General features: G+C 44.6%; 1 protein-coding gene across 5 annotated transcripts in view; it reads right to left on the bottom strand.

The window, feature by feature from the left end:
• Positions 1 to 26,991, bottom strand: part of ITSN2 (intersectin 2) — a 165,235-nt gene that overhangs the window by 76,984 nt on the left and 61,260 nt on the right. For 4 of the 5 annotated variants that reach the window (XM_040427429.1, XM_040427431.1, XM_040427433.1 and 1 more), the window contains exons 4-13: positions 26,207 to 26,270; positions 22,578 to 22,741; positions 21,764 to 21,967; positions 19,270 to 19,366; positions 16,043 to 16,185; positions 14,725 to 14,788; positions 8,638 to 8,775; positions 2,370 to 2,449; positions 410 to 672; positions 176 to 325 (exon numbers count right to left, since the gene is read on the bottom strand). In XM_040427429.1, coding sequence (XP_040283363.1) covers positions 176 to 325; positions 410 to 672; positions 2,370 to 2,449; positions 8,638 to 8,775; positions 14,725 to 14,788; positions 16,043 to 16,185; positions 19,270 to 19,366; positions 21,764 to 21,967; positions 22,578 to 22,741; positions 26,207 to 26,270 — 1,367 coding nt within the window. Of the gene's footprint in view, positions 1 to 175; positions 326 to 409; positions 673 to 2,369; positions 2,450 to 7,008; positions 7,077 to 8,637; positions 8,776 to 14,724; positions 14,789 to 16,042; positions 16,186 to 19,269; positions 19,367 to 21,763; positions 21,968 to 22,577; positions 22,742 to 26,206; positions 26,271 to 26,991 lie in introns of those variants that run through there. The other variant, XM_040427432.1, reaches the window with a different exon arrangement.

Genomic DNA, 26,991 nt, shown 5'->3' with positions numbered 1-26,991 from the left:
AGTGATGCACATGTATGCATACAGGGCTAATGTTTAGTAATATTTCCAACACGCTGGCTTGTGAGGTGCAATGGGTAAAGCTGCACTTACCAGTAAATTATGGGGTACAAAGCCCTAGCTGAGCAGCAGGCACAATTTCGAGTCCTGTACATGTTCCTGGTGACAGGATTCTTACCAGCGCTTCCAGTTCTAACTGCAGGCTCTTCTTCTTGGACTTCAGCTTCACAATTTCCTCCTGTTCTCTATTTCTCTTGTTGAAAAGCTCTTGACGTCGGATCCTCTCCAGCTCTTGCTGTCTCTGTCGCTCCAGTTCTTGCTTTGCGGCCTATGGTAAAGATAGTAAAAAATGACAAATGACCATGACAAATACAGCATGTGAGATCCACCCCAGAGATAACAAGATAGCTACCTCTCTCCTCTCTATTTCCTTCCTCTTCTCCTCCTCTCTCTGCCGCTCCAGCTCCCGCTGCTGCTCCATGCGCCTCTCCATTTCCAGCTGTCTCCTACGTTCCTGCTCTTGGCGCTCCCGCTCCCGGCGCTCCTGCTCTTCCCTTTCCTTCTGTGCCTTCCTCTCGGCCTCCCTTTGCTGCTGCTCCTGTAGAACCTGGCGCCTCTTCTCCAGCTCAAGGTTACCTTTCTCCATGTTCTCCTTCCTCTTCTCTTCAAACGTCACTATCCATTATAAAGCAGAAAACCAGTACATACATTATATCAAGGCCTAGGCATAGGGCACATGGACAGCAGCTTTAATGTAAAATGAGAGGTGGAATCTCCTTGGCCGCACTAAAACCATCGAACAAATTTGGCACTGGCCTAGGAAGTTCTTCACGAAACACAGCCATGCTTTTCCACCAGATACAACCCGTCCGGTAGTGTAACCACTGGTGGCAACCCAACTGCACACCCATTCACGCTGATGGATGTAACTGTATGTCCGATCTGGGGGGTGCATTTCCGCATATGGGTGCAAATTTACATCCAGTGACTGGCATGGGTACAACAGCTGTGCCTGCAGCATTGGCAGCGGGTGACGGCTGCAGTATACAGCCGAAACCACTTGAAACTGCTGGCAATAGAGATAACTCAGATCTTAGCTGTCCAAAGACTTAGATGCCCAGGTCCAAAATGACTGCATTGCCTGGGTGGGTACACATCTGTCACCCCATCAACACAAATATGACTGGATCAAAGGATGCCAAAAAGTTGCCACATCAAACGGGGTACTATCAAAAACATTTGGGCTTCAATGGCTATATGCCAAAGCCGCAGCCTAACAGATTGCTTGTTAATTACCGACAGGCAGAAATGCTTTGGTTTACCAAGTATAACAAAGCATTATATAAGAAATCAGCAAATCAAATTGTTAAGTCCCCTGGTGGGACTTAAAAAAACAAGTTAAATAAAGTTTTTTTTAATACCTTAGGCTGGACCGCTGGCTTTTGACAGTGGCCTAAATACTGCATGGGTCTCCCTTGCAGCGGAGATCATTGGCAGGGCTGTAACATAACAGCCGCACTCCTACTCTAACAGCCCGGAACCAGCAGGAGCCCCGATTTGCGTCGTTAAACCCCTTACATGCTGCGGGCAATAGTGCCTATGACATGTAAGCAGTTAAAGAGGGAGTGGATTTCCTCTGTCTCCCATCAGCACACTGAAAATGAGATGGTAGGGTGCTGAGGTCAGTGCTGGTAGGGCAGGGCCTAGGGAAGGCCCCAGGTCTGCCTTTTGCATGTCCGTTAATATCAGTACTGCACTGACATTAAAATACATTGCACTGCATGAACAGTGCAGTATATTTTAGAAGTGATCAAAAGATTGCCTATTATAGTCCCCTCTTGAATGGTTTAAAAAAAAAAAAAAAAAAAAAAAAAAAAAAATAGTGTACAAATTTCTTTTTTTTTAAATAAAAAAACCTTTGCAAAGATAAAATCTCCCCCACATATTTAGTATCACTGCATCCGTAACGACCCACACTATGCAATCATCATGTAATGTTTAGGAGCCACGTGGGCCCTCCTACTTACTTACAGCGCTCTCTATAGGCTTAGGCATACAGAGACAGCTGTCAATCACTGATTAGGACCGCCCACATGACTCCAAAAAGGTCAGAATGAGCAGAGGTTTAAATAAATTACAGGTTTTGATGAATCTTCCACCATAAACCTAAAGTATCAGTCTGCTCACCCCCTCCTGCTCTATAACATGCTTCCTGTAGATTATACTGCACGTTCATGGTGACCAGTTCCCTTCAATCAATAATTTAGCAAGTATTCCAAAATGGTGCTACTGGCAAAAAAAAAAAAAAAAAAATAGTCCTGCAACAAAAACAAAACAAAAATAATCTGTCCCAGCAGACAAGGTCTACTCACCTGCTGATTTCTTCTGAGGCGGCTCCTCATCTTGCATCCTTTTGTACGTTGGCAAGGTCCCATTAATGTTATCGTCACCACTGTAAGAAAGAAAGCAGAAGCCATATTTTTCTTTAGTGCTTTGGACAAGTAAAGTGAAGCTCACATTGCAATACAAATCATTATAATTTACTATGTCAAAGCATAAAAGAGAAAAAAAATATATATACAAATTCGAAGCGCTAAATGACCACCAACATATCCAAATCATACACATTTAAAAAAAAAAATTATGCTTTTTCCTATATTGTGCAAGCAAAACAATCGCTGCTAGATTGCAGGGTGGTCGTAAACAGGGAAACAAGCAGTGTATAATGTGATGGAAAAATGAATCCAGCCAGCAAAGGAAGCAATATGGATAATCACAATACATTAGTAAGAGCCTTGTATTCACATAGTCTACATGATACCGTATTTTTCACCCTATAACAGTGATGGCGAACCTATGGCACGGGTGCCAGAGGCGGCACTCAGAGCCCTCTCTGTGGGCACCCACACCCTGGAAAAAGTCTATGGTGTATCAATATGCCTTAGACTTTTCCTGCCATTCAGCAGCGCAGGGCGCACTATGAACAGCACAGGCAGCGCACTGAATGTAGGCAGGATATTGTAACATTTTTAGCCCACTTGGCTACCAGTATTGCTATTTTTGTTATTTTTACAGGCGTCTCTTTGCCTGTTACCCTGTAATTTTCACGTCCCCTGATGAGTTTTTTCAACTGAAATGTGACACGTCGGGACATCTATAGGGCACACTAGGGATACCGCCCCCCACCAGGGATAGGTATCTGGACGGGGTCGCTCCTTGCGGGGCAAGCACTCCGTATAGGTAGACAGGGTCTACTAGCCCCTTCCCTCCTCTTAGGGATACACTAGGGACTCTGTTCCTGGCCCTGCTTACTACCCAGCAATGCTCTGTACGATTATCTTCTATGCATGGTTTCCAGTGATCACCACCTCAAAGAATTGGAAGTTTCCCATGATGTATTCTTGCTCTGGCACAGTCTGAAAAGACCTACCCATTCCTCCATCAAGTTCATCTTGGGTGAGAACGTTCTTCTCTTACAGTGGTTTTCTTTTCCGTGCTCTTGTTTTGGCCCACTCGGGCTTGTCCATTTATGTGTTTTGTGATTGTCCTTTTTTGTGCCACTTATTCTAAAGCATCTATGATTAAATGTTACGTTTTATTCCCTTTGGTCCCATCTAGGGGATCAGTCCATTTGCATAAATGATAAAGTACATGGAAGATATTCTATATTGGACTGTAGTATTCAAGGTAAATTGCTGTGTTGGCACTTTGCGATAAATAAGTGGGTTTATATTGAAGTTTAGGCACCCGGTCTGTAAAAGGTTCGCCATCACTGCCCTATAAGATGCAACTAGTTTTTAGAGGAGGAAAATAAGAAAAAAAAATATTTTTCATCAGATCTTAGCTCAGAGAACCAATCAGACCCTCAATGTTAATAAGACCCCCCATTCAGGCACTCAGATCAGACCCCTAATGTTAGGACCCCTATTCAGACCTCAGATCAGATGCCCCTTGTTAATAAGACCCCTATTCAGACACTTAGGGAAAAGAAAAAAAAAAATCAACTTAGGCTACTTTCACACGAGCGTTCGGGTGTCCGCTCGTGAGCTCCGTTTGAAGGGGTTCACGAGCGGCCCCGAACGCATCCGTCTGGCCCCGATGCATTCTCAGTGGACGCGGATCCGCTGAGAATGCATCCGCCTGCCAGCGCTCAGCCTCCGCTCCGCTCAGTGAGCGGACACCTGAACGCTGCTTGCAGCGTTCGGGTGTCCGCCTGGCCGTGCGGAGGCGAGCGGATCCGTCCAGACTTACATTGTAAGTCAATGGGGACGGATCCGCTTGAAGATGACACCATATGGCTCAATCTTCAAGCGGATCCGTCCCTCATTGACTTTCAATGTAAAGTCTGAACGGATCCGCTCAGGCTACTTTCACACTTAGAAATTTTTCTAAGTTATAATGCAGACGGATCCGTTCTGAACGGATGCGAACGTCTGCATTATAGGAGCGGATCCGTCTGATGAAACATCAGATGGACCAGTTCCGAACGCTAGTGTGAAAGTAGCCTTAGCTGTCCTACTCTGGACGCCGCACTCTGGGGATCCAGCTCCTGCACTTCCTGAGGTCACAGAGCGCCAAGGTTCTCACGCTGTGCGCAGTCACAGCACAGCGAGCAGCCAAGAACCAGGACGCAGTGAGTACAGAGCCTGGGGAGCGCTGCATTCACCGCTTCCCGGCCCTCCTGTACTAATGAGAACTTCCAGAATGGAAGCGCTCATTAGTATTTACCCCATAAGATGCACTGACATTTTGGGAGGAAAAAACGTGCGTCTTATAGGGCGAAAAATATGCTAAATGCCATTTGCTGATGTGAGACAACCACTTTAATTATCTGATCGCTCCAACAATGCATTCGGAAAGCCTTTGAACCCTTATACTTTTGCAGCATTTTGTTATGTTGTGACCTTGACCTAAAATAAAACATTCTATTTTTTCCCCCCAACATTCTGTACTCATTCCCCCATAATAATAAAGTGAAAACATAATGTTTGAAATCTTTGCTAATTTATTGAAAATGAAAAAACTAGAATCTTGCATTGACATAAGTATTCAGACCCTTTACTCAGGACTTAGTTGAAGCCCCTTTGGCAGTGATTACAGCCTCCAGTTGTCTTGGGGATGATGCCACAAGGTTTGCACACCTGGATTTGGGGATTTTCTGCCATTTTTCTCTGCAGATTCCCTCAAGCTCCGTCAGGTTGGATGGGGACCGTCGTGGACAGCCATTTTCAGGTCTCTCCAGATGTGTTCGATTGGGTTCAAGTCAGGGCTCACTCGGGTGATCGGCGGCACAATTAGACGGGCAGATTGTCGTGAACAAGTGTTAACAGGAATGATTGATCCCGATAATCTGCTCGGAATTTGGGCAGTCTAAATCTACCTTAAGACATTTGGCTGTGTGCTTGGGGTCATGGTGTTTGGAATTGAGGCCAAAAAGTTAAATCTTGGTTACATCAGACCAGAGAATCTTGTTTCTCACAGTCTCAGAGTACTTTAGGTGCTTTTATGCAAACTCCAGGTGGCTTTCATGCGTCTTTTACCGAGGAGAGGTTCTTTCTGGCCATAAAGCCCAGATTGGTGGAGTGCTGCAGTGATGGTTGACCTCGTGGAAGTTTCTTCCATCTGTACACAGGAACTCTGAAGCTGAGCCAGAGTGACCACTGAACTTCTTCCAGCTCTACAGGCAGGTCTTTCCTCCTCATGGCTTGGTTTTACCCTGATACGCAATGTCAGCTGCAAGACCTTATAAAGACAGGGGTGCATGTTCCAAAATCATGTCCAATCAACTGAACTGACCTCAGGTGGACTCAAAGTAAGGTGTAGAAACATCTCATATATGATCAAGAGAAGCGGGAGGCCCCCAGAGATAAAGTTCATGTGTCATGGCAAAGTGTTGGAAAACAGCCCAAATTTTAATTTTTCCGTTTTAATACGATTGCAAACATGTCTAAAATTATGTTGTTTTCATTTTTTTTTTATTAAGGGGGAACTGAGTGCAGATTGATGGGGGAAAAAAACTTGATTTTGTTGATTTTGCGAATTTTAGCAAAAGGCTGCCATATTATAACAAAATGTGAAAAAAAGTGAAAGGATCTGAAGACTTTCCGAATGCATTGTATATTTTGCCAAGGATACTTTCACATTAGCGTTTTTCATTTCCAGCATAGAGTTCCGTCCTAGGGGCTCTATACCGGAAAAGAACTGATCAGTTATATGCCCATGTATTCTGAATGGAGAGTAATCCGTTCAGGATGCATCAGGATGTCTTCAGTTCAGTCCTTTTGACTGATCAGGCAAAAGATAAAACTGCAGCATGATACGGTTTTATCGCCGGCCCAAAAAAATGAAGACTTGCCTGAATGCCCGATCCGGCATTTTTGTTCCATAGGAATGTATTAGTGCCGGATCCGTCCTTCCTGCGCAGACCCCGAAAAAAAAGGTGAAAAAAATAAATGCCGAATCCGTTTTGCCAGATGACACCGGAAAGACTGATCCGGCATTTCAATGCATTTTTCTGACTGATCAGGATCCTGATCAGTCTTACAATTGCCATCAGTTGGCCTACGTTTTGCCGGATCACTCTGCCGCAAGTGTGAAAGTAGCCTAAGACCTGCAGGAAATAATTTTGACAAGATGTGCTACAAAACACAAATAATAACCACAAAGTAGTAACACATGGCGGTCACTGAAGCCTCCAGATTACAATAGTTTAACATGGTTTATAATTATTGCAAAATGTTTATTTTACAAGAATTAATAAAAATCTCATTTGAACCAATACTTTACATCGGGACGCCATCCACAGACTCATGGATATTTGATCTATGTTAGCGGTCTGCAACTCCTATAACTACATGTCCTAGTATTCCCTGACAAGCACACTGGGTGCTGTAGTTTTGCAGTCGTGGACGACGGCTGGTGACCACCAAGGCTGGAGACCACTGCCCTATCACTGCTGTATACCTACAGCTTTAGTGTAGACATAAATCAGTTTATCCAGTGTGTACTTACCTCACCCTCCTCATGCACACAGTACAACCCATCCCTCTGTGTCCTGTGTTCTGCGTGTGCCTTGTGAGGGGCAGCGAGCAGCAGAATACAACAGACAGAAGTCACCAAACTCTTATCAAAGTTCAACGTCCGTCATATAACGGCTGCTAGTGAGAGATAAACCACAGGCTTACACTGATGCTCCACTACTAAAAACCCAGGGAAGTGCATAAAAAGCAATTCTATAAAATGATATTATTAAGGGCTCATGAACGCGACCATGTGCCGGCTAGGCCCTTTATTGTGGCCCCCAATATAAGGACGCTTTTGCGCTGCAGGACGGGTGCGGACCCATTCACTTGAATGGGCTTCTGTGGTGTTTCTCTTCGTGCCTCCGCACCACAAAAAAAGTAGTGCATGGACCCATTCAAGTTGAATGGCTCTGGATCCATCTGCGGAATGTGCACGGATGTTGCCCATGCATTGGGGACCACCGAGCAACAACCGTGTGCATGAACCCTAAGTGGGCGAGTTCCAAACCTACTGTTGTGATCTTGGAATATCTGCAGTTTTGTTTGGTGTCTTCAAAACAAAATGACGTTTCGCTTGCAGAAGATTAGGGTTCGATACAGGTGAGAGGATTGTAAGGCTGGACGACAATCCCATATGTTGAGCTTACATTTGCTGACCGGAAACTCAAAACTCTGTGGTAACCCATTCTTCATATCCGGTGAGGCTGCGGCTACTCTAGCCGCAACACACTTCATACAGCCAAAGATTGCAGTGCAACACATTCTGCACTGGAACTAATGAAAGGGAATGGCGTTGCGCTGCTACCTGCGAATTGCTGCGACAGCCACAAGAAATCCAGCGGGTTTACATTGCTTGTGATGTGGTAACATGATCCTATTCACATTCATTAGCACTGCCAAATTAGCCTAAATAAAGTTCCTCACTTTCATCGTCATGTTCTGTGCTTTTCATATAACCATAAAACTTACCACCTGTCCATAGGATAAATCATAAATGTATTTTTACTGGAGGTCCAAACATTGGGACGCCCAATAATCACAAGAACATGAGTGCTAAGTGTGAATAGAACGCACATGTTTGGGACTGCTGGAGACCAACCCCTGTGCTCAGCAGTCCCATGTAAGTGAATGCACATAACCCCTCTCCTCACACTGAGGATCTCAGTTCTTATAAACGCTGGGGGTGGGAGAGGGAGGGGGGTTGTAACCACAACAATCCCATATTTATTCCCATAGTTCTGTGTTCATGGGAAAACCCCCTTTAATACATCTTGGATCTCTCTACCTGAACTCTGTTTTTCTGATAGAAGCCTCAAGTTCCTGCACAGAAGTAAAATTAAAATATTAAATTATGGCTGCCTGCAGTGACCACTAGAGGGAGATTAGGAGCATACTGCATGCGAGTCCAACGTACAAACAAGTATGCTCCCTCTAGTGGTGGCTGCAAGAAACCAGAATTTGATGTTGCATCTGTAGGTGTAGGCTTGGAAATTCAGAGCTCGCTCTGTCTGCTATAAAGATGCGTTAAGAAATACCCCATATACATGTATAACCATCAGTTTCAATATGTCCATGATTATATAGCGGTTTCCACGTTTGACTGTAGGTGATTAATTACCGGAATGATGGTGGCATCAGTTCTGGGGGCAGAGTCAGAGGGAGCGGCTGGCCGGCTTTGGCCATATCTGTTAAATGCATGGCAAGCACAAACTCATCAGCTTTCAGTTTTCCATCCCTGTCAATGTCAGCGAGAGACCTAAGAGGACACAAAAGGAAAATTTTGTTTATTCTTTACACCAAAACTTTTTCTCATCTAACATATAAAAAGGTACTGGTCCAATGAAAGCTCCTGCACTGGGTATATGGGAATATGTAGCACCCCAGAGTGGCGTTACAACTTTTGCACCCTGCTACTGTCTTTATTGGGCTGTCATCTTATGTATTTCTATCCAGGTCCTATAAACTGTGCAACGTTAATATCTTTACGCAACTGTTATGTTCATGTAATATGCCTGGTTCACCAGCAGGTGTCAGGAAATATGGCAGAGATATCTTAGATAGAAGGAACTTATCATTCCATTCTAACCCCCCTCTGGAGAGAAGTGGGCTAGTCCTATTTCCTGCAGGAAGGGTGGGGACCAGTTAGTTGCAGTGTAGTCTTCCCTAGACAGGGGAAGAGTGTGCAGGGGCACGTCTCTGCTGAAGGTGCCCATGCCAGCCAGAGCACTCTAAGCTATGCTGGCCATGGAGGCCAAAGCTTGAACCCTCAGGAGCCAGGAGGAAACTTCCCTGGCATAACCTAGAGTCAGACTACAGAGAAGAAGTGCAGCATACAGAAGAAGCCGAGTTATACAGCAAGCCTGTCAGTACAGCAGAGTCAGAGAGAAACAGTTATAGCAGAGTTGAGTTTGCCTGCCAGTTTAATGCTAAAGCCTGCTGTAAAATTGTTTGAAGAAACGTTTATTCAAAGTAAAAGCTGCCATTGAACTTTATCTCAAGGTCTGGACTCAAGTTATTCTTTCCAATCCCTCAATTATTCCCCCTATTATTTGCTTCGGAGACAAAACATGGGGTCCAGCAGTATCCAGGTAGGAGCACCGTGACACATAGAGACATTTAGGCCGCACTACACAACTCGGCATTCCTACTAAACCTGGGACGCGTTATAGAGGCCCTGGGGTAAGGCGCCCCTTGCATATGACCCGCAGGGGTGCAGAGAGTCTGCCCTCCACTGACCCGCAGGGGTGCAGAGAGTCTGCCCTCCACTGACCCGCAGGGGTGCAGAGAGTCTGCCCTCCACTGACCCGCAGGGGTGCAGAGAGTCTGCCCTCCACTGACCCGCAGGGGTGCAGAGAGTCTGCCCTCCACTGACCCGCAGGGGTGCAGAGAGTCTGCCCTCCACTGACCTGCAGGGGTGCAGAGAGTCTGCCCTCCACTGATCAGGTACCGATGACCTATCCTGCGTATTTAAGTCCCAGAAAACATCCCTAATAAAAAAGGATTGATCCAACTGGACAATTCCTTTTAAAAACGAACAGGGGCCCAGCTGCTAAAAACCTCCAGTGGCTAGCTGCTATTGCTGTAGGAAGGCTTCGTCAGCAGGACCCATGCTCTCGGCAACGGTGAGGATCAGAGGGCCTGTTATGCAACGATCCTTATACAGTTGCGCAGGATTAGAGCATGTCCACACCAGCGCTCGATATTTCCATTGTTCTGCTCAATTACAGGGTCAGAACAACAAAAATAATGGAAGTGCTGGATCTGGCAAATAAGGGACATGAACAGAGCCAAACAGACCCCACTGACTATAATGGTGTCAGTTTGGTTTACGCTTTTTTTTGCGCAAGACTTTTACATCCACTCGTTTAGGTAGAATCTGCGACAGAAGACCTGAACAGAGCCTCCGCCACAACTTTATTAAACATGGCTACTTACTCCCAAAAACAAGAGTTGCAACACCAAACAAAACACATGAGCAGTTGTGGCACTGTTTCGGGAAGCAGCCATATTTTTCTTTGAAGGGGTTGTGCACGAAACATTTTACATTTTTCAAATCAGCACCTGGATACTTAACAAATTGCATGTAATTAAAAAAAAATCATAGCCAGTGAGTTATTCAATAAAATGTATCTGTAAAGCGCCACCTGCTGTTTATTCTTTTCCTTGTTCCTCCATCCACCTTACTAAGCTGGTCGCACGCACTCAGTTTAAATCTTCAACTGCAAAGGACATGACCCCTGAACTGTGAGAGGGAGAGAGCTGCAGCTGAAAGTACAACTCCCCAGAAAGGACACGCCCCCTGAGCTGTGAGAGGGAGAGAGCTGCAGCTGAAAGTACACCTCCCCTGAGCTGTGAGAGGGAGAGAACTGCAGCTGAAAGTACACCTCCCCAGAAAGGACACGCCCCTTGAGCTGTGAGAGGGAGAGAGCTGCAGCTGAAAGTACAACTCCCCAGAAAGGACACGCCCCCTGAGCTGTGAGAGGGAGAGAGCTGCAGCTGAAAGTACACCTCCCCTGAGCTGTGAGAGGGAGAGAACTGCAGCTGAAAGTACACCTCCCCAGAAAGGACACGCCCCTTGAGCTGTGAGAGGGAGAGAGCTGCAGCAGAAAGTACACCTCCCCTGAAAGGACACGCCCCCTGAGCTGCCAGCCTGAATAAATCTAGCAGAACAATTGGAGCAATGAATGTGGAGATCTCTGGATCCATGTGAGGTCCTGGGCTGGTTCTAGCTTCGTTAGAAATCTATTGTCAAGTACTATATGATGTCTGATTTTAACTTTTTACATCAGTCATGGGATAATACCTCTAAAGACACCTCTGGGGCAATTTTTATGCTTGCATTTTACTCATTTTGGGTTAAAATCATTTGCAATGGGTCATTATAAAAAAAATAAAGATAAAATAAAGTTCCTCCATGTTTGAGATACATGGGTGCAGACTGTCACTCCTGAGTTCCGTCCGGCTCATGTGAAGCCTCATCTCTGATCCCCTGACGTTATAAACACTCATTATAGCTAAACTCTTAGAAAACTAATAGGAATCTGCCTTAAATAAGTGTTTATGAGGTCAGGATGTCAGAGATAACACATGAGCCATCAGCTGACGGGACTGAAAAGTGATACTCTAAAGATAGACTGATTTTTTAAAAAAATTTAAACTTTAAACATTTCTAATAAAGACCAATAAAAAAAATGATTTTTAGCTCAAAATAAGTAAAATGCAATCCTAAAAAGTGCAGCAAAGGTGTCCATAGCCTTCAATCTTAAAAAAATTCACTTTAGGCCTCATGCCCACGTCCGTATGTATTTTGAGGTCCGCAAAAAACGGAACCCGAAAAAAATACGGATGACTTCCGTGTGCATTCCGTATTTTGCGGAACGGAGCAGCTGGCCCCTTATAGAACAGTCGTATCCTTGTCCGTAATGCGGACAATAATAGGACATGTTCTATCTTTTTGCGGAATGGAAATACGGACATACGGAAACTGAATGCACACTGAGATACTTCCGTTTTTTTTTGCGGACCCAATGAATGGTTCCGCACACGGTCCGCAAGAAAAAAAAAAAAAAACGGAACGGAAACAGAAAGAAAATACGTTTGTGTGCATGAGGCCTTAAAGAGAACCTGTCAGAAAGTACACTTTCTGACGAGTTTCTGAAAGATAAGGTGAACGGGGTTATTATAGTTGGAAAGAAATGTTTGCAAAGTAAGCAACAAGTGCAAACAGCAAGCAGCTCTGAACTTGGCAGCACGCTGCGGCCGTGTCCTCACGCTGGTGGAGCGTGAAGATAAAGGTCACATGCATTTCTTAGACCTCACGGAGCAGAAACAGCGGAGGATTTCCCTAAACATCCACCGTCTTCCTTCCTTTCTTTCTAATCAAGCCTCGCAGCGCACAAGACATTGCCTGCTCATGTCCGGTCTCATGACTGGCCTTTATTTCCCTGCACGATGAGACTGCTCTAATATCTGCCCCCTCTATGCACCGTAACAGGGAGATTATTTTATGAAAAATATTTCCGACCAATCCCCTAAGAAAACTTCTTACAGGGCACTAATTAGTAGTATTTTTATTGCTATGTACGGCTCAGGACGAGATTATGGCTATTTTTGCTAAATGTTTTAAACACATTTAAATAGGACCTGTCATTAAAGGGGTTCTCCAGGCTCTTTAATATTGATGACCCTTCCTTGGGATTGGTCATCATTATCAGATCGGCAGGGGTCTGACACCTGGCACCCCCGCCGATCAGCTGTACTGGGAGACGGCGCGAACAGTGCACACGTGCCACCTTCCCTTCTCTCTTCCTGTCCGCTGCTGCTGTCTCATAGACATACAGGAGCGGACAGGAAGACAGCACGTGCACACGGAGAGCGCCGCCTCCCCGCCGATCTGATATTGCTGACCTACCCCGAGGATAGGTCATCAATATTAAAAAGCCTGGACAGCCATGTCAGAGTGCAGAACAGATCACACAAGGACTGAACACTGACCTATTACAGTTAATGAGCAAAACAATGGCAATTTTGTTTATGGACCCTCAGCCCGTCCAGAAAGAATCGCAGCATGCTCTAATTTGGTCACTAGACTGGACCATTGAAGTCTATGGGTGGGTGATAAAAAGGACAGCACACAGAGGTCATCTGTGTGCTGTTCCTTTTTTCATTGGTGGTTTCTAGGAAACAATGGGCAGCCATTCTTCCATTTTGTTTTTATGGCTGTGAAAAACAGGTGACCTGATGATGCCGCACGGACAGAAAAACGGTTCAATGGAACAGAGACCAAACCGATTCAACACAAATTGTGTCGCTTGTCTGAATGAACCGCAGAAAATTCTGGATCGTGTGTTCTCAAACACCTTTAGGGGCAATTTTTAGTTCTACAGGGTTAAAGGGGTTGTCCGGATTCAGAGCTGAACCCAGACAAATCCCCTTCTTCCCCCACTGAGCCCCTCTGACATAAGCATCGGAGCATTTCATGCTCTGAAGCTCTCCCCGCCCTGCGACGGATCGCGCAGGGCAAGGGCTTTTTTGTTTATATTATTTTTACACTGCTAGGAGGAGGCTTCCGCCTAACAGTGTTCCCAGTGATGTCACTGGTACTGATGGGTGGGCTTTAGTGCTGCCCTAGACGTTTTACAGGCTCACTGCTAGGCGGAAGCCTCCACCTAGCTATACCCATGGAGAGCCTGGTATGTCACCGGATCTCCAGAAATAGTCCTTGCCCTGTGTGAATCAGCAGAGGGCAAGGGAGAGCATCGGGGCATGAAATGCTCAGATGCTCATGTCACAGGGGCTGAGTGGGGGAAGAAGGGGATATATCCGGGTTCAGCTCTGAACCAGGACAACCCTTTAAGTTTCAGTCTCTCCTTCAGGGAGCTGCTCTGACAGCCCTGATTCCTGAACTCCTGACAGCTCATAAGCATTCCTATAGGCCATAATGTTATCAGTTTATTAATTTAATAAGAGTTTAGCTATAATTAGTTGTCAGGAATTCAGAGACAAGGACTATACATTGAGTCGTCAGAGCATCAACCCGATGGTTCACTGTGAAACTGAAAGTAAGACACTCTCCAGGCAGGCTGAAACTTAGCCCTATAGAACAAAAACTGCTGACAATTTTTAATAAAGACCAATTGAAAAAATTATTTTTAGCCCAAAATGAGTAAAATGCAAAATCATAAAAAAAATTTACCCCGAAGGGTTTTCAGAGCCTTTAAAATAGTATGTTGTACCGTTTCTCTGTCATGCTTTCTAAAAATGTATGACTACATTAGCAAGTGGGTGTTACTAGTTGAGGTGTGTACCTACAAAGTTTGATTATGTCCAGTCAGTGCTGCCAGTGTCAGACTGTGCAGAGACACGGCCCTCTGACAGTTGGAACAGTAAAACAGAGTTATTCATCGATTTATTCATACTAACACAATGCAAGATGCTCATATTGGTTATTACATGGGAAAAGCAACAGCCAGGAGTAGTAACATAACATGTGCCGTGTTATAGACCCTTAGGCCTCATTCACACTGATGTAACATCCATATTGCTTATAGGGTACAATACATCGCCTTATGGAGGAGCCATAGGATGCCACATGTAGGGTCCATGCATCTGTAATCTGCTTTTTCTACCCTAAAAGGGAGCGTGTTAGAGACAATGCTGCGTTCATGCACCTCAATGCTGCAATGGTGGCGTTTATGCATCTTACCATATAGTAGCCAGCTGAGTATGGGAGAGGTTGGAATTTAACAGAGCGTTCTTCACTTGAGACCCTGAAAAATGAGAACAAACACCATATTAGTCTTGCTACAACTAGGCTTGAGCGAATCGGGTTCGGATTGCTCTATCGAAACCATATTTGTTTGAAAACTTTGCTGACAGTATCTCCTCCTCAGTGCGCTAAAATGGATTGGCTCCGCTAAGGCCTGGAAAATCTTGCTGCAAATAACGTGAGACTTGCTTCGTCTTGTGTCTATGACATAAAATACTGTTCCAAAATCCGGAGCTGTACTCGGCTTCGTCAATGAGATTTTGATAAATAATTTATCTGCACATAACTGAAGTGTAACGTCATAGATGGGAGACGAAGCTAGTCTCGCGTTATTTGCAGCAAGAGTTTTCAGGCCTCAGCAGAGCCCATACATTATAGCGCAATACGGAGGAGATATTGTAAGTTAAGTTTTCAAACCTATCTGGTTGGGATAAAGCAATCTGAACCCGATTCGCTCAAGGCTAGTACAACTGAATCAATACAATCTTCTATGAACTGAGGGGGTCATTTATTAAGACTGCCGTTTTAGACGCCGGTCTTAACCCCTTGCGCTGGCGGTGGATTCACCGACGTTATGTAGAAGCACCGGCCTCTACATAACTTCGGCGTATCCAGCGCTGGTCTAAATGTAAGACAGCTTCCTTGCTGGCTTACATTTAGACCATTTTTTACGTCTAAAACAGGTGTAGAAAATGATGAATTAGAGGGGGCATGAGTGGTGAAAAGTCGCAGATTGCAGCACAATCTGAACCAGAAATACGCCTAATATAGGCGTAGGTCTGATCGTAAATGATCCCCTAAAAGTCCAGGATTTTGGGAAGCTGCATACAAATTCATATCTTTGTGTATAGTGTTGCTTTCCTATCTTGCCTTATCTAGGCCTCCAGCAATAAAACAAATCTGTGAATACCTTACCCATCCTCTAATTATAATGGGATGACTCTGCTTATTATGTCTATATCTACACAGTAAAGCTGACCAGTGAGCTACAGTCTCCCATCTAGATAGTTTGCTGCAATGTATCAGTGTAAAAATGGACTGATACATGTTCATGTTTCTGCCACCTGAGAGATCCGCATTGGGGGGGTTAAGTCAGGCAAATCACTGATTTATTATACTAGGGGGGCACTATCCGCAATCCAGGACGGTTTTACTCAATTGTGGGCAGCTGAAGTGAAGGCTGGTCAGTCAGGCAGAAGAGAGAGTAATTGTGCCACCCAGACTATAGAACACCCATGTAAAATGATGCACTGACCTGTAAGATAGCCATTCATGGCTTTGTCAAGGCCGTTAAACTTCTGTCTGTATTTCAGCCTGGCGGGTAGAGGCACGGCCCAGTCCTGGGTGCTAGCTTTTGGGGAGTTACCCGTCAATGAAGTGGTTGAAGATGAGTTGGAACTGGACATTAATAGAAAAAAGTAAAATAATTAAAGCAAACCATTGCATGTGGATACCTAGGACTTCTGTCTTTAAGGCGATTTCTCATTTTTTTGGTTTTAGTTTCATAAATTCGAGGGAAGTCTGTAGAAGATAAAGAATGTGGCTCTCTGTATTTAAACATTGTAGCTAAAATGAAATAAAATAAAAAAAACTACTGTAGGATCCAGTAAGTGACAAAGCACTGCCTCATCCCAAAAAAGACGAGGCTGTGACAAGGGAGCTGCCTACAGATCTGTGTTTATAGCGTTCCTACCCTGCCTTATCTAGACAACCAGCAATAAAACAAAGCTGTCCATAACTTGCCCACCCCCTCTAATGATAATGAAATGACTCTGTACATTCTGTCTCAATCTATACAGCAAAGCTGACCAGTGAGCTACAGAAAACACAAAGCATTCCAGTCTACCATGATAAGTTCACTAGATAAAGTAGGGATTCAGCTTAGCCAGGTAGAGATTGGAAATCTAGAGATCCCTCCCTATGGGATTACCCATAGCTATGTGCCATTAATGTGTCGGCCAACTGGGACGTGCATCAGTAATTACTGTGCGCCACCTCTACAAGCGAGACAACTCATAGGTAATTACGAAGAGAAAACAGAGCTTGCACAAGAGCAGATCCGTGTGGGTGGCAGGACTCAGACTCCGCCAATCTGATATTTGTGACCTATCTTAAGGATGAGTCCTCAATATTTACCCACTGCACAACCCCTTTAAGCCCTTTCCATCTGACTCCTGTTCACATACAGGAAGCACAGCTTCAGGATGAAAGCCGTACTTAGCCCAGGTCTCCCAAGACTGCACAGTCCTATCATGTCTTTATATACAACATAAATGCGCCCCTTCTTGTAAGATCCTGGATCATATGACGGCGATGAATGCTGCGAATGATACAGGAAACAGGTTCCTGCGCGTTTACTGCGTGTAAGCAATCTGCAAGTCTACTGCGTTATCAGTATTGTTTAGCTTGGCTCTGAACAGACATCAGTCGGGTGACTCGATAGTTTATACGGCACACAAATTCCTGGTCTGTGGGCAGCACATCGCCCTGTGTAAACAGGGACGGGTGACTGCCGTAATGCTCATTCATCGCTACACAGAGGGGGTGATTGCTGCATGTGAATGCTGATAGATAAGCGGGGACTGATCGAGAATGAACAGTGGGCGCAGCAGTTGCTGAGAGAACAGAGACTCTAGGTGTAATGGCAACGCCCCCGTTGCTCCTAGAGGCTCATTTGCATATATTAGATCTTCTTTTTTCTCAGCAATGTGGGCACATGTGAACATGGGACCAACACAGATGGCTTCAGCTGCCAAGTGCACATGGAACAGCCAGTGTCATAGGTACAAATTTGCTGACAGATGTCCTTTAGGACTCATGCACATAAACGTATTTTCTTTTCGTGTCCGTTAAGTTTTGTTTTTTTCTGGAACTCACGCGGAACCATTCATTTAAAAAAATAAAAACGGAAGTTACTCCGTGTGCATTCTATTTCCGTATGTCCGTTTCGCAAAATAAAAAAATTTGAACATGTCCTATTATTGTCCGCATCACAGACAAGGATAGGACTGTTCTATTAGGGGCCAGCTGTTCGGTTCCGCAAAATACATACGGTCATGTGCATGAGCCCTAAGTGTAACTATCAATTATGTTTATTTTAATATAGTGCAGGGACAGGGATGTCAAACAAGTTTTTAGGAAAAAAAAAATTCTTTGTACTAGAGTCTTCTTAGCAAAGCTCTAACAGAGTCGCTAAGGCCAAGTTCACACTTCAGTTATCTGGTCGGTTATTTCCATCAGTAACTGTGAGCCAAAACCAGTTGTGAGGCCATCTCAGAGATCGGGTATAACGGAAAGATTTCCTCCTGTTCTGCTTTTTTGACCCGCACCTCGTTTTGGCTCACAATAGCTAATCGAAATAACTGAACAAATGAACCCTGCCTTAGAGCTCATCCACACGACCGTATGTATTTAGCAGTCCGCAAAACACGGATCCGCAAAAAATACAGATGACGTCCGTGTGCATTCTGTATTTTGCGGAACGGAACAGCTGGCCCCTAATAGAACAGTCCTATCCTTGTCCATAATGCGGACATGTATTTTTTCGCGGAAAGGACATACATAATGGAATGCACATTTGAAATGAATGGTTCCACGTATGGAAAAAAAAACGGAACAGACACGGAAATTTTTTTTAAATACGTTCATGTGCATGAGCCCTTAGGAGAATCTGTCCTCAGCGTTTTAACTGAGCGCTGAAGACACCTGTGTGTAGCATACAGAGGCTTCCAGCCCACCTCCTGTCACTACCGCAGTCCCTGACTATGTAGACGTGCCCAGTATCACTGCCCATCACACTGCTTATCTGACTTGTTACACAAAGGTGTCTTCAGCGCTCAGAAGAACACTGAAGACGGCTTTGCTAAGAAGACCGTTGCACTTTAAGGTCTTTTTACATGGACTACTGATCAGGCAGATTAATGGAAACAAAGCAGATAATAGCCTGATCGTCAGCGGGGAGGAGGGCTGGATTTACTTGTAGCAATCACCTCCGCTGTGTGGGGACCGAAGATCGATACGGCAATCATAGCAATTCATTGTTCCTGCGCAACAGATAGTCGTTTAGACAGTACAATAAACTGCACCAGATGAGCGTTTGCTCATTCATCAGGTGATCATCAGCACCTTTCACACAGGCCAGTTATCGAGAACACGGATAATCTGCCCGATCATCGGCCCATGTAAAAGACCTCCAATAAACCTGGTGCATTTGGGTCTGACAATAACATAAATCTACGTCTGCTATAAGCCGGTGTAGAAACTGCCATAACCTGATGGGCCTAGGAGCTTGGGTCGGCTGACTGATCTGAGTCATGGTTGACAGTCTGGTTGCTAGAACTGACAACCACAGATGTTTTAATGAAGGCTGTCAGGCAGAAGGCACCTAGCAATCAGTCTCAAACACTAGAAAAGCCACAGGGGCAGAAAGGGATAAAGACAGTTTGGGGAATTTAAATTAGATGAAGACCTGCAGACTGTTACCTGCTAGAGCCCAGGTCTATCATGGACTGAGTCTTCTGCATTCCGGCACTGCCAAATCCTCCGGCCATTAATGAGAGCGAGCTGTTGTGAGGCAGCGCTGAAACATACAATACATACATGATCAGTAAATACTAGTAACATCTTAAAAGTTAGAACAGCGGTTAACATTCTTCTTCGTTTCAGACTTTTCTCATGTGGACGTCTCCCACCCTGTAATACATGCTGGATCTGTGTGTCCAGGATGCGCATGTCTTCCCCTTGCCAAGTGCCTCTTGTGAGCCTTCCCATACAGAAAGTTTGAGCCATCCTCCTTGGATCTTCTCCCCCCTCTCCACTATGTACAACCGCCTGCTGCTATCTTTAACACTAAGCTAATGGAGGGGGGCAGCAGAGAGCTGGCGGATTTATATCACATTCAACAGCTTAGCACCTATGAGAAGGATTTACACTCACTCTGCAGAAGCGGCGTCCATAACCTTCATAGAAAATGTAAGTTTCAAGGCTACATGCACACGACCGTATGTGTCCACAAAAAAAAAAAAAGTGACATCCGTATGCCATCCATTTTTTTTTTGTGTGGATCCATTGTAAATGCCTATCCTTGTCCGCAAAACGGACCAGAATAGGACATTTTTTTTTTGTTTTTTTTTGCCGGGCTGTGGAACGGACATACTGATGCGGACAGCACATTTTTTGCGGACCCATTGAAATGAATGGGTCCGCATCCTATCCGCAAAAAAAACAACTTAACGGACACGGAAACAAACAACGTTCATGTGCATGTAGCCCAACACTGGAATTTTGCTGCAGATTTGCCAAAAGATTTAACCCTTAGCACTGGGAAAGGGTGAAGTCACAGTGAAAAGCTAAGGCAAACCGGTGTTATAATGGGTATGATGAAAATCCACAGCTTGCTTTCAAATCCTCATCTCTCTGAACTCTACGCTGTTGTGGATTTTCAGTGCAGAATTCAGTCTGACAGAATCCTCCCCTTCCTCTAACCTGGAGTGAAATGAATGTACCTTACTGATGTGTACTGAACACTAAAATGGATGCAAAGGATCCCAACAACATCACATGTTTTTTGCAGCAGTTTACTTTGTGACATGCTTTGACTGCAATATAATCTGAGGTGATAGAACGACAGATAACAACTAAACACAACAATGACAACGTACAAAACCATTCTCCGCTGATTCATTTCATAATCTCTCTTTATAATAGTTGGAATGTTTTTTATGATAATGACCTCCAAATCTCCAGCTTCCCCTCCCTAAACCACAGCAATAAAATGACAAACTTCTGTTTGCAGCCACCACTAGGGGGAGCTTAGTGGCTCAGTGCATACAGCAACAGTTATTTAGGGTTTTTTGGACCACTGCATCTAAAGGGCAGAGCTCAGACTCCTGTCAACATGACATATTCATCATAAAAGAGATTTCTTTTGTTTCTCTTGTGACAATTTAAAAGGAATGTGTCATCAGAAAATTGTCAATTTTTTAATAATGTTTTTATGTTCACCGTATTTTTTTTTATTTGTCGTGACTTTTGTTTTTATTTCCTCTTTCCTGGCCCCATAATCCCACGCCTGCAACGTAGTCATCTGTGCACCGGGGAAAGCAGGTGCAGATGTACTGCGCATGCATCTGCAAGAAGTATGGTGCGAGACTTTTGGAAATATGTACAACATTTATGGTACATGGGGGGTGGTTTGATGACTGAGTAGAAACTTCTGACACGGATCCTTAAAGCTATCCCCTATCCTGTGTAACTATCAGATCGGTGAGGGTCCTACAGCTGGGTCCCCACCGATCATGAGAACGGGGGGCCCCGTACCCCTGCAATGAGCAGAGCAGTTGATCGCACATTTGCACGAACGCTCAATATATTTGTATGGGAGTTCCGGAGATAGCGGAGCGCTCACCTATCTTCAGAACTCCCATACAGATGAATGGAGCAACCGCGTGTATGTGCAACCGGTCCCTCCGCTCATTTCAGAGGAGCAGTAGCGGTCCTACAGGGGGTACAGGGCCCCCATTCTCATGATCGTGGGGGGGTCCTAGCAGTACTGATCTGATAGCTAATCCCCTATTCCTACCGGAACACACCTTTAACAAAGTACAAGGGTCACATGGAGATTTGGCGTGGATATTCCTGTGGATCTGCAGCACATTTCACCTTATGCAATGCAAAGGGGGAAAACCGCAGCAGAAAATAGAAAGCGGCAGATTTAAAATCCACACCACAGGTCAATTAATGGCGAGGATTTTTTCTGAAGCGCGCAGACCAGATTTCGAAATATCTCACCCACTACGCTGGTGCACTAATATACAAAAGATTTTCTGCCTGCAATTCCTTGTGGAAAACCACAGGGTGCTCATCACGTTTTAATGTACCCTTTGAGTGTCAGAATTAATCTTGAGAGACACATTTTTTCTATACATCAGTATCCTAAAAACATCTCCTATAAAAACAGACTTACACGGACACTTACTTGAGGACAAAGGCACAGTGAAAGAGGACAGGGGGGTGGATGTTCCATTTGGCAATGTTGATGATGAGCCGACAGAAGGCACCAGAGGACTAGACATAGGCATGGGTGGCAGAGGACTCATTGAGGTCAACGAAGTAGTGGGAGCAATGGGTAACAGCGTGGGCATAGATGGCGGCATGGACAGGTTTGGCATACTTCCCATTCCTAAGCGCAGAACACAAAGGACTAACATTACACTGAAAACGCATTCATCTGAGGAACTTGATTACGAGATACGGTCTCACCAAATTCCATAAGACACTAACAGAAGGACAAGAGAGCAAGTAGATCTGTCACATCCAAAATGTTACCCCCTCTATCTGCAGTAGAATAAAGAGCAGGGGGAGCTGAGCATGCATGCTCTCGAATCGGAGTCCCGAGGGAGGGGACTGACAACAAATGCATGAAAGTCTGTCAACCCTTAAGGGAGACGCCCCCCTCTAATCTCCTTTTAGATCTCTCCTGATCGCCTCCGTTTTCAGCTGACAGAGGGTAATGGGCCAGGAGAGCATTCTTGTTCCCCTATTGCAGACTGAACTGGGGGAGGGCTGCTGCTGCAGCCAGCTGCCTTACAGCCTGACCTAAGAGTTTTGATAATTGGCCAATCTCTATGGTCACAAACTGAAAAATTCTTCATTGTCCATCACCTGATTACAAATGACAATGGATCTTTTCTCACCACACTAGATTATATTTGTCTCAGCATCTCCTGCTCTATGACACGTATGAAGTATATTGCAATGGATACCACATTGAGGAACAAAGAAAGACACACCAAAGCGGGAGGACATTAATGGCGAGAAGACTGGCGGCTGCTTCATGACTGGCGGGAGCATCATTGGCAACGTGTGACCCTGCAGCTTGAGTTTGATCAGCTTCATCGCGATGGAGAACTCCAGCTGGTCCATTTTTCCGTCTTTGTTCAGGTCTGACAGGGCCCTTGAAGACATCAAGCAGATGAGAATCATTACTATGACCAAGTCATCTGCACAGCAGGCGTCTGACTCCAGGCGTGCTCAAGGGTTCATCCACGCTGGACTGAAACGCGCACAGGCTCGCAGACTTTTACAGCATCAACAATGTGGAGGACGTTTTAAAGAAAGGTCATCCTCATGCTGCAAAACCCCCCAAAAACGGCAGCGTAAATTGACCCGCAGTGCATTTTAAATCTGCAGAATGTCAATTTATGTTGCTAATTAAACCCTTTGGAATTAAAAGGTAGAAATCCAAGACAAACCTGCTGCCAAATCTGTCTTTAAATGGGTTCTTCAAGTGTTTTTTTTTTTTTTTACAGATGATCTGATCAGTGGGGGTCCTATACCTGGGACCCCCGCCAATCATCTGATTGAGAAGGCATCAGCGCTCACAGTAGGGCAGCGGCCTTCTCTTAGCTTTTTCTAGGCCATGTGTCCTAGGAGAAACTTAGCCCTATTCACTTCAATGAGGCTGAGGTGCAATACCAAGCACAGCCACTATACAATGTACGGTGCTGTGCTTGGTGTGCTGAGAGAAGGCCGTGGCGCTACCGCACGCACCGCAGCCATTTCATACAGCTGATCAGCGGGGGTCCTAGGTGTTGGACCCCCACCCTTCAGATACGGATGACCTATCCAGAAAGGACAGGTTATCAGTAAAAGGAACACTTGGAAAACCCCTTTAAACACAGATTTTGCTTTGGATCTGTATCAAAATCTGTGATGGGCCAAGATACGTCCCGTGTGTATGTTCCCAAAGGGTGGGCATACATGGAAAGGGGCCTCAGTGACTACAATGGATGAAGATAAACAATGGGTGTATAATGGCAGAAATACCATGCAAAACTTCTACCAAGTATGACCAGTGAGACCACTAAAACATAAGGCTACTTCCACACTAGTGTTTTTTGCGGATCCGTCATGAACGTATCCGGTTGTATTAGGTCTTATATAGGCTCCATTCAGCTCAGTTATGTGCCTTCTCCGTCCTTTCCGTTCTCCTGCTCCTAAACTGAGCAGGAGAACGAAAAAGCTGAACGGTGATGTGAATGAAGCCTTAAGGGTCCATTCACACGTCCGCAAATTGCGGATCTGCAATACACCCAGCCGGCACCCCCATAAAATTGCCTACTGTTGTCAACATTTGCGGACAAGAATAGGACATGTTCTCTTTTTATCCGGAGCCGCGGACCGGAAGTCGGTGTGCTGTCCGCATCCATTTCTGCCCCATAGAGAATGAATAGGTCCGCACCTGTTCCGGATAATTGACGAACAGGTGCAGACACATTCTACGGACGTGTGAATGGACCCGGCTGTATATCCACAGCATCCAACAGCCAGACAAAGGTACTATGTCTGGTAACCTGCAAACCTGTGCGTCATCCTGTGGAAACCCAGCCCAAGACTGGTCATATAGATTAGACAGCTGTCTAACTAAGGATCAGTACATGTAATGTATGTACACAGTGACTGCACCAGCAGAATAGTGAGTGCAGCTCTGGAGTATAATACAGGATGTAACTCGGGATCAGTACAGGATAAGTAATATATGTACACAGTGACTCCACCAGCAGAATAGTGAGTGCAGCTCTGGAGTATAATACAGGATGTAACTCAGGATCAGTACAGGATAAGTAATGTAGTTACAAAGGTTCAGAATATTTTATGCAGATTATCTAAACATAAAATATTAGAATGTGAACATATACATTTATATTCCAGATGTATTGTACAATAAATGCTGTAATCCGTACATGAGCTCCAAAATCTTAATCTCAGAAAATGTCAGTGACAGAAGTTATGTAAGTCCTGGGTGCGTCACAGGGGAGAACGCTCATGAATTAAACATGCAGTAAAGTATATGAACACAGTAGAGGCACAGGCATATTAATAGGAAGATTCAGAAGAATTAACACTGCGCTCTCCAAGGCTGGTTCTCAGATGAGAACTACAGTCTTGAAGATTCTTCTCTGAGCAGCAACAAAGTGACACAGAGGAACAAAACATCAGCGAAAAAAATCTATAAACAGCAGGAGAATTAACTTACACAGCCACCGAGAAGAGCAACTAAAAAGCCAAACTACACATATAACATATGAAGTCCCAGCAGAGGAAGTGCTCACTTATTCCTACAGACAAAGGCTGAAGCGGCTTTACGTCGCTGCTCCTATGACAACACTTCCTGTGCTCTGGCCTAGTTCAGCTGTGTCAAAGTGACAGTGTGACTCAACATTCCCTTACAAAGCAATGTCCATATGCTAGCCCCAGCACTGATCAGACCCCTGTGAATAAACTTGAAACAATTTAATTTATATATTTTTTTGTTTGGTAGCCAAGCGGAATATTGGTTACAAAACACAGGCTTTAATAATACAAGGTGCGGTGCATTATGTTAAAGTGTGACAGTGATTTCAGATTATTTTTAATGTAGTGAAGGGACAGGGATGGTAAACATTTTTGTAATATACTTTATTAAGGAAAGATAGTTCTTTGTGCTAGAAAACAGGGTGTAAAGTGTCTTCTTGGCAAAGCTGTGACTGAGCGTTACTTAGGAGAGTCCTTCTTCAGTCTGCAGTTCTACTGAGCGCTGAAGACACCTGTGTGCAACATACAGAGGCTTCCAGCCGCCTCCTGTCACCACCCCGGTCCCTGACTATGTGTCCCATCTCCCTGCCTATCTTACTTCTTACACACAGGCATCTTCAGAGATCGGGAGAACTGCAGACTGAAGAAGGACTCTCCTTACTAAGGCTCAGTCAGAGCTTTGCTAAGAAAATAAACATCTTTCCCTAATGAAGTCTATTATAAAAATGTTTAATATCCCTGTCCCTACACTATATTAAAATAAACATAAATGACAGTCACACCAAGCAAATAACTGGAAGTATGTGTCAAATACCGCAAAAAATACGTATGGTGTCTGTATTGCATCCATTGTATTCATTTTTGAAAACCAGGCAAGAATAGGATATGTTCTATCTTTTTTGCGGAGATGCGGAACGGACAGGGAGGAGGACAGCACATTTTTTTGCGGACTCATTTAAATGTATGGGTCCGCATCCATTCTGCTAAAAAAATAAATTAAAAAAAAGGGATCGGATGCGGAGCAAAAATACGGCTGTGTGCATGGGGCCTTAAAGTTTGGTCTCCATTTGATCAGATTTCTGTGCATCTATGTCTTTCTTTGTGGGGCACGAGTCCACCATACAAATGTGTCCTGACCAGAAGGAAAGCAGGACAAACAGAGACCAAAATGTAACTGTTTTTACTCTGTTTGCCCCATTGCAGTGCATGGATCGGCTGAGGGATGCATGTGGGATCAGTTTTGGGTACTGACACACATCCTCTCGGCACAAAGCTCAGTGAAGAGCTAAATCGCAATGTGAACAGACCCTTAAAGAACAGGTTTATGAAGACCGGACCAGCTTACCATATATCCGCTAGGATGGCGGGCGGAAGGCCTGACTGTAAGAAGAAGGTTCTAGCTTGCTCTCCTGTAAGAGAAAGGTCACAGTGTCAGCCATTAGGATCTCCTCAGACTGTATATTCTACATGTAGGTTATAATAATCGTGTATTTCTTCCATCACTGTGATCATTCGTGCTCGCCTTCATTATAAACGCCTGGTTCACACTTCTGGATGCGCTGACAACAAACTATATTTTTTTTACATCTGTATTTTTTATTTGCAGATCATTAGCATATCTATCGACCCTGTAATTTCCATAAGTCTACGACTTTTCCTTCTTGGTGTTGCAATTTGACTGTTAGTTAGAGGAGTGTACATTTATTCTATATTTCTACATTTACACTGTGAAATGATGTTGAAATGGCGAAAAAAAAACAAAACATGGGGTCATGGTTCTGCCTCAACCGCAAAGGGGAGAAGATTCCTCAACTTGCTGCAGGACCACTTGATGGGCCAGTTTGTAGAAGCTCCCACCAGGGGCGATGCTCTGCTGGATCTGGTAATCTCTAATGATGCAGAGCTTGTTGGTAATGTTACTGTTCGAGAAACACTAGGTAATCGTGACCACAATATAATTATATTCCCCCTAAACTATAAGAAGCAAACTCTGTTGGGCAGAGCAAAGACACTGAATTAAAAAAAGGCTAATTTCCCTGGGTTGAGGGCAGCATTTCAGGGCATAGACTGGGAGCCGCTACTGTCACATAATAATACTGAGGATAAATGGGAGAACTTTATATCCACATT

Source organism: Bufo bufo, chromosome 4 (genome assembly GCF_905171765.1).
Source record: "Bufo bufo chromosome 4, aBufBuf1.1, whole genome shotgun sequence".
In the NCBI taxonomy this organism is placed as follows: domain Eukaryota; kingdom Metazoa; phylum Chordata; class Amphibia; order Anura; family Bufonidae; genus Bufo; species Bufo bufo.
The sequence above is the reverse complement of the archived record's forward strand: the minus strand, read 5'-3'. Positions and strand labels throughout refer to the sequence as shown.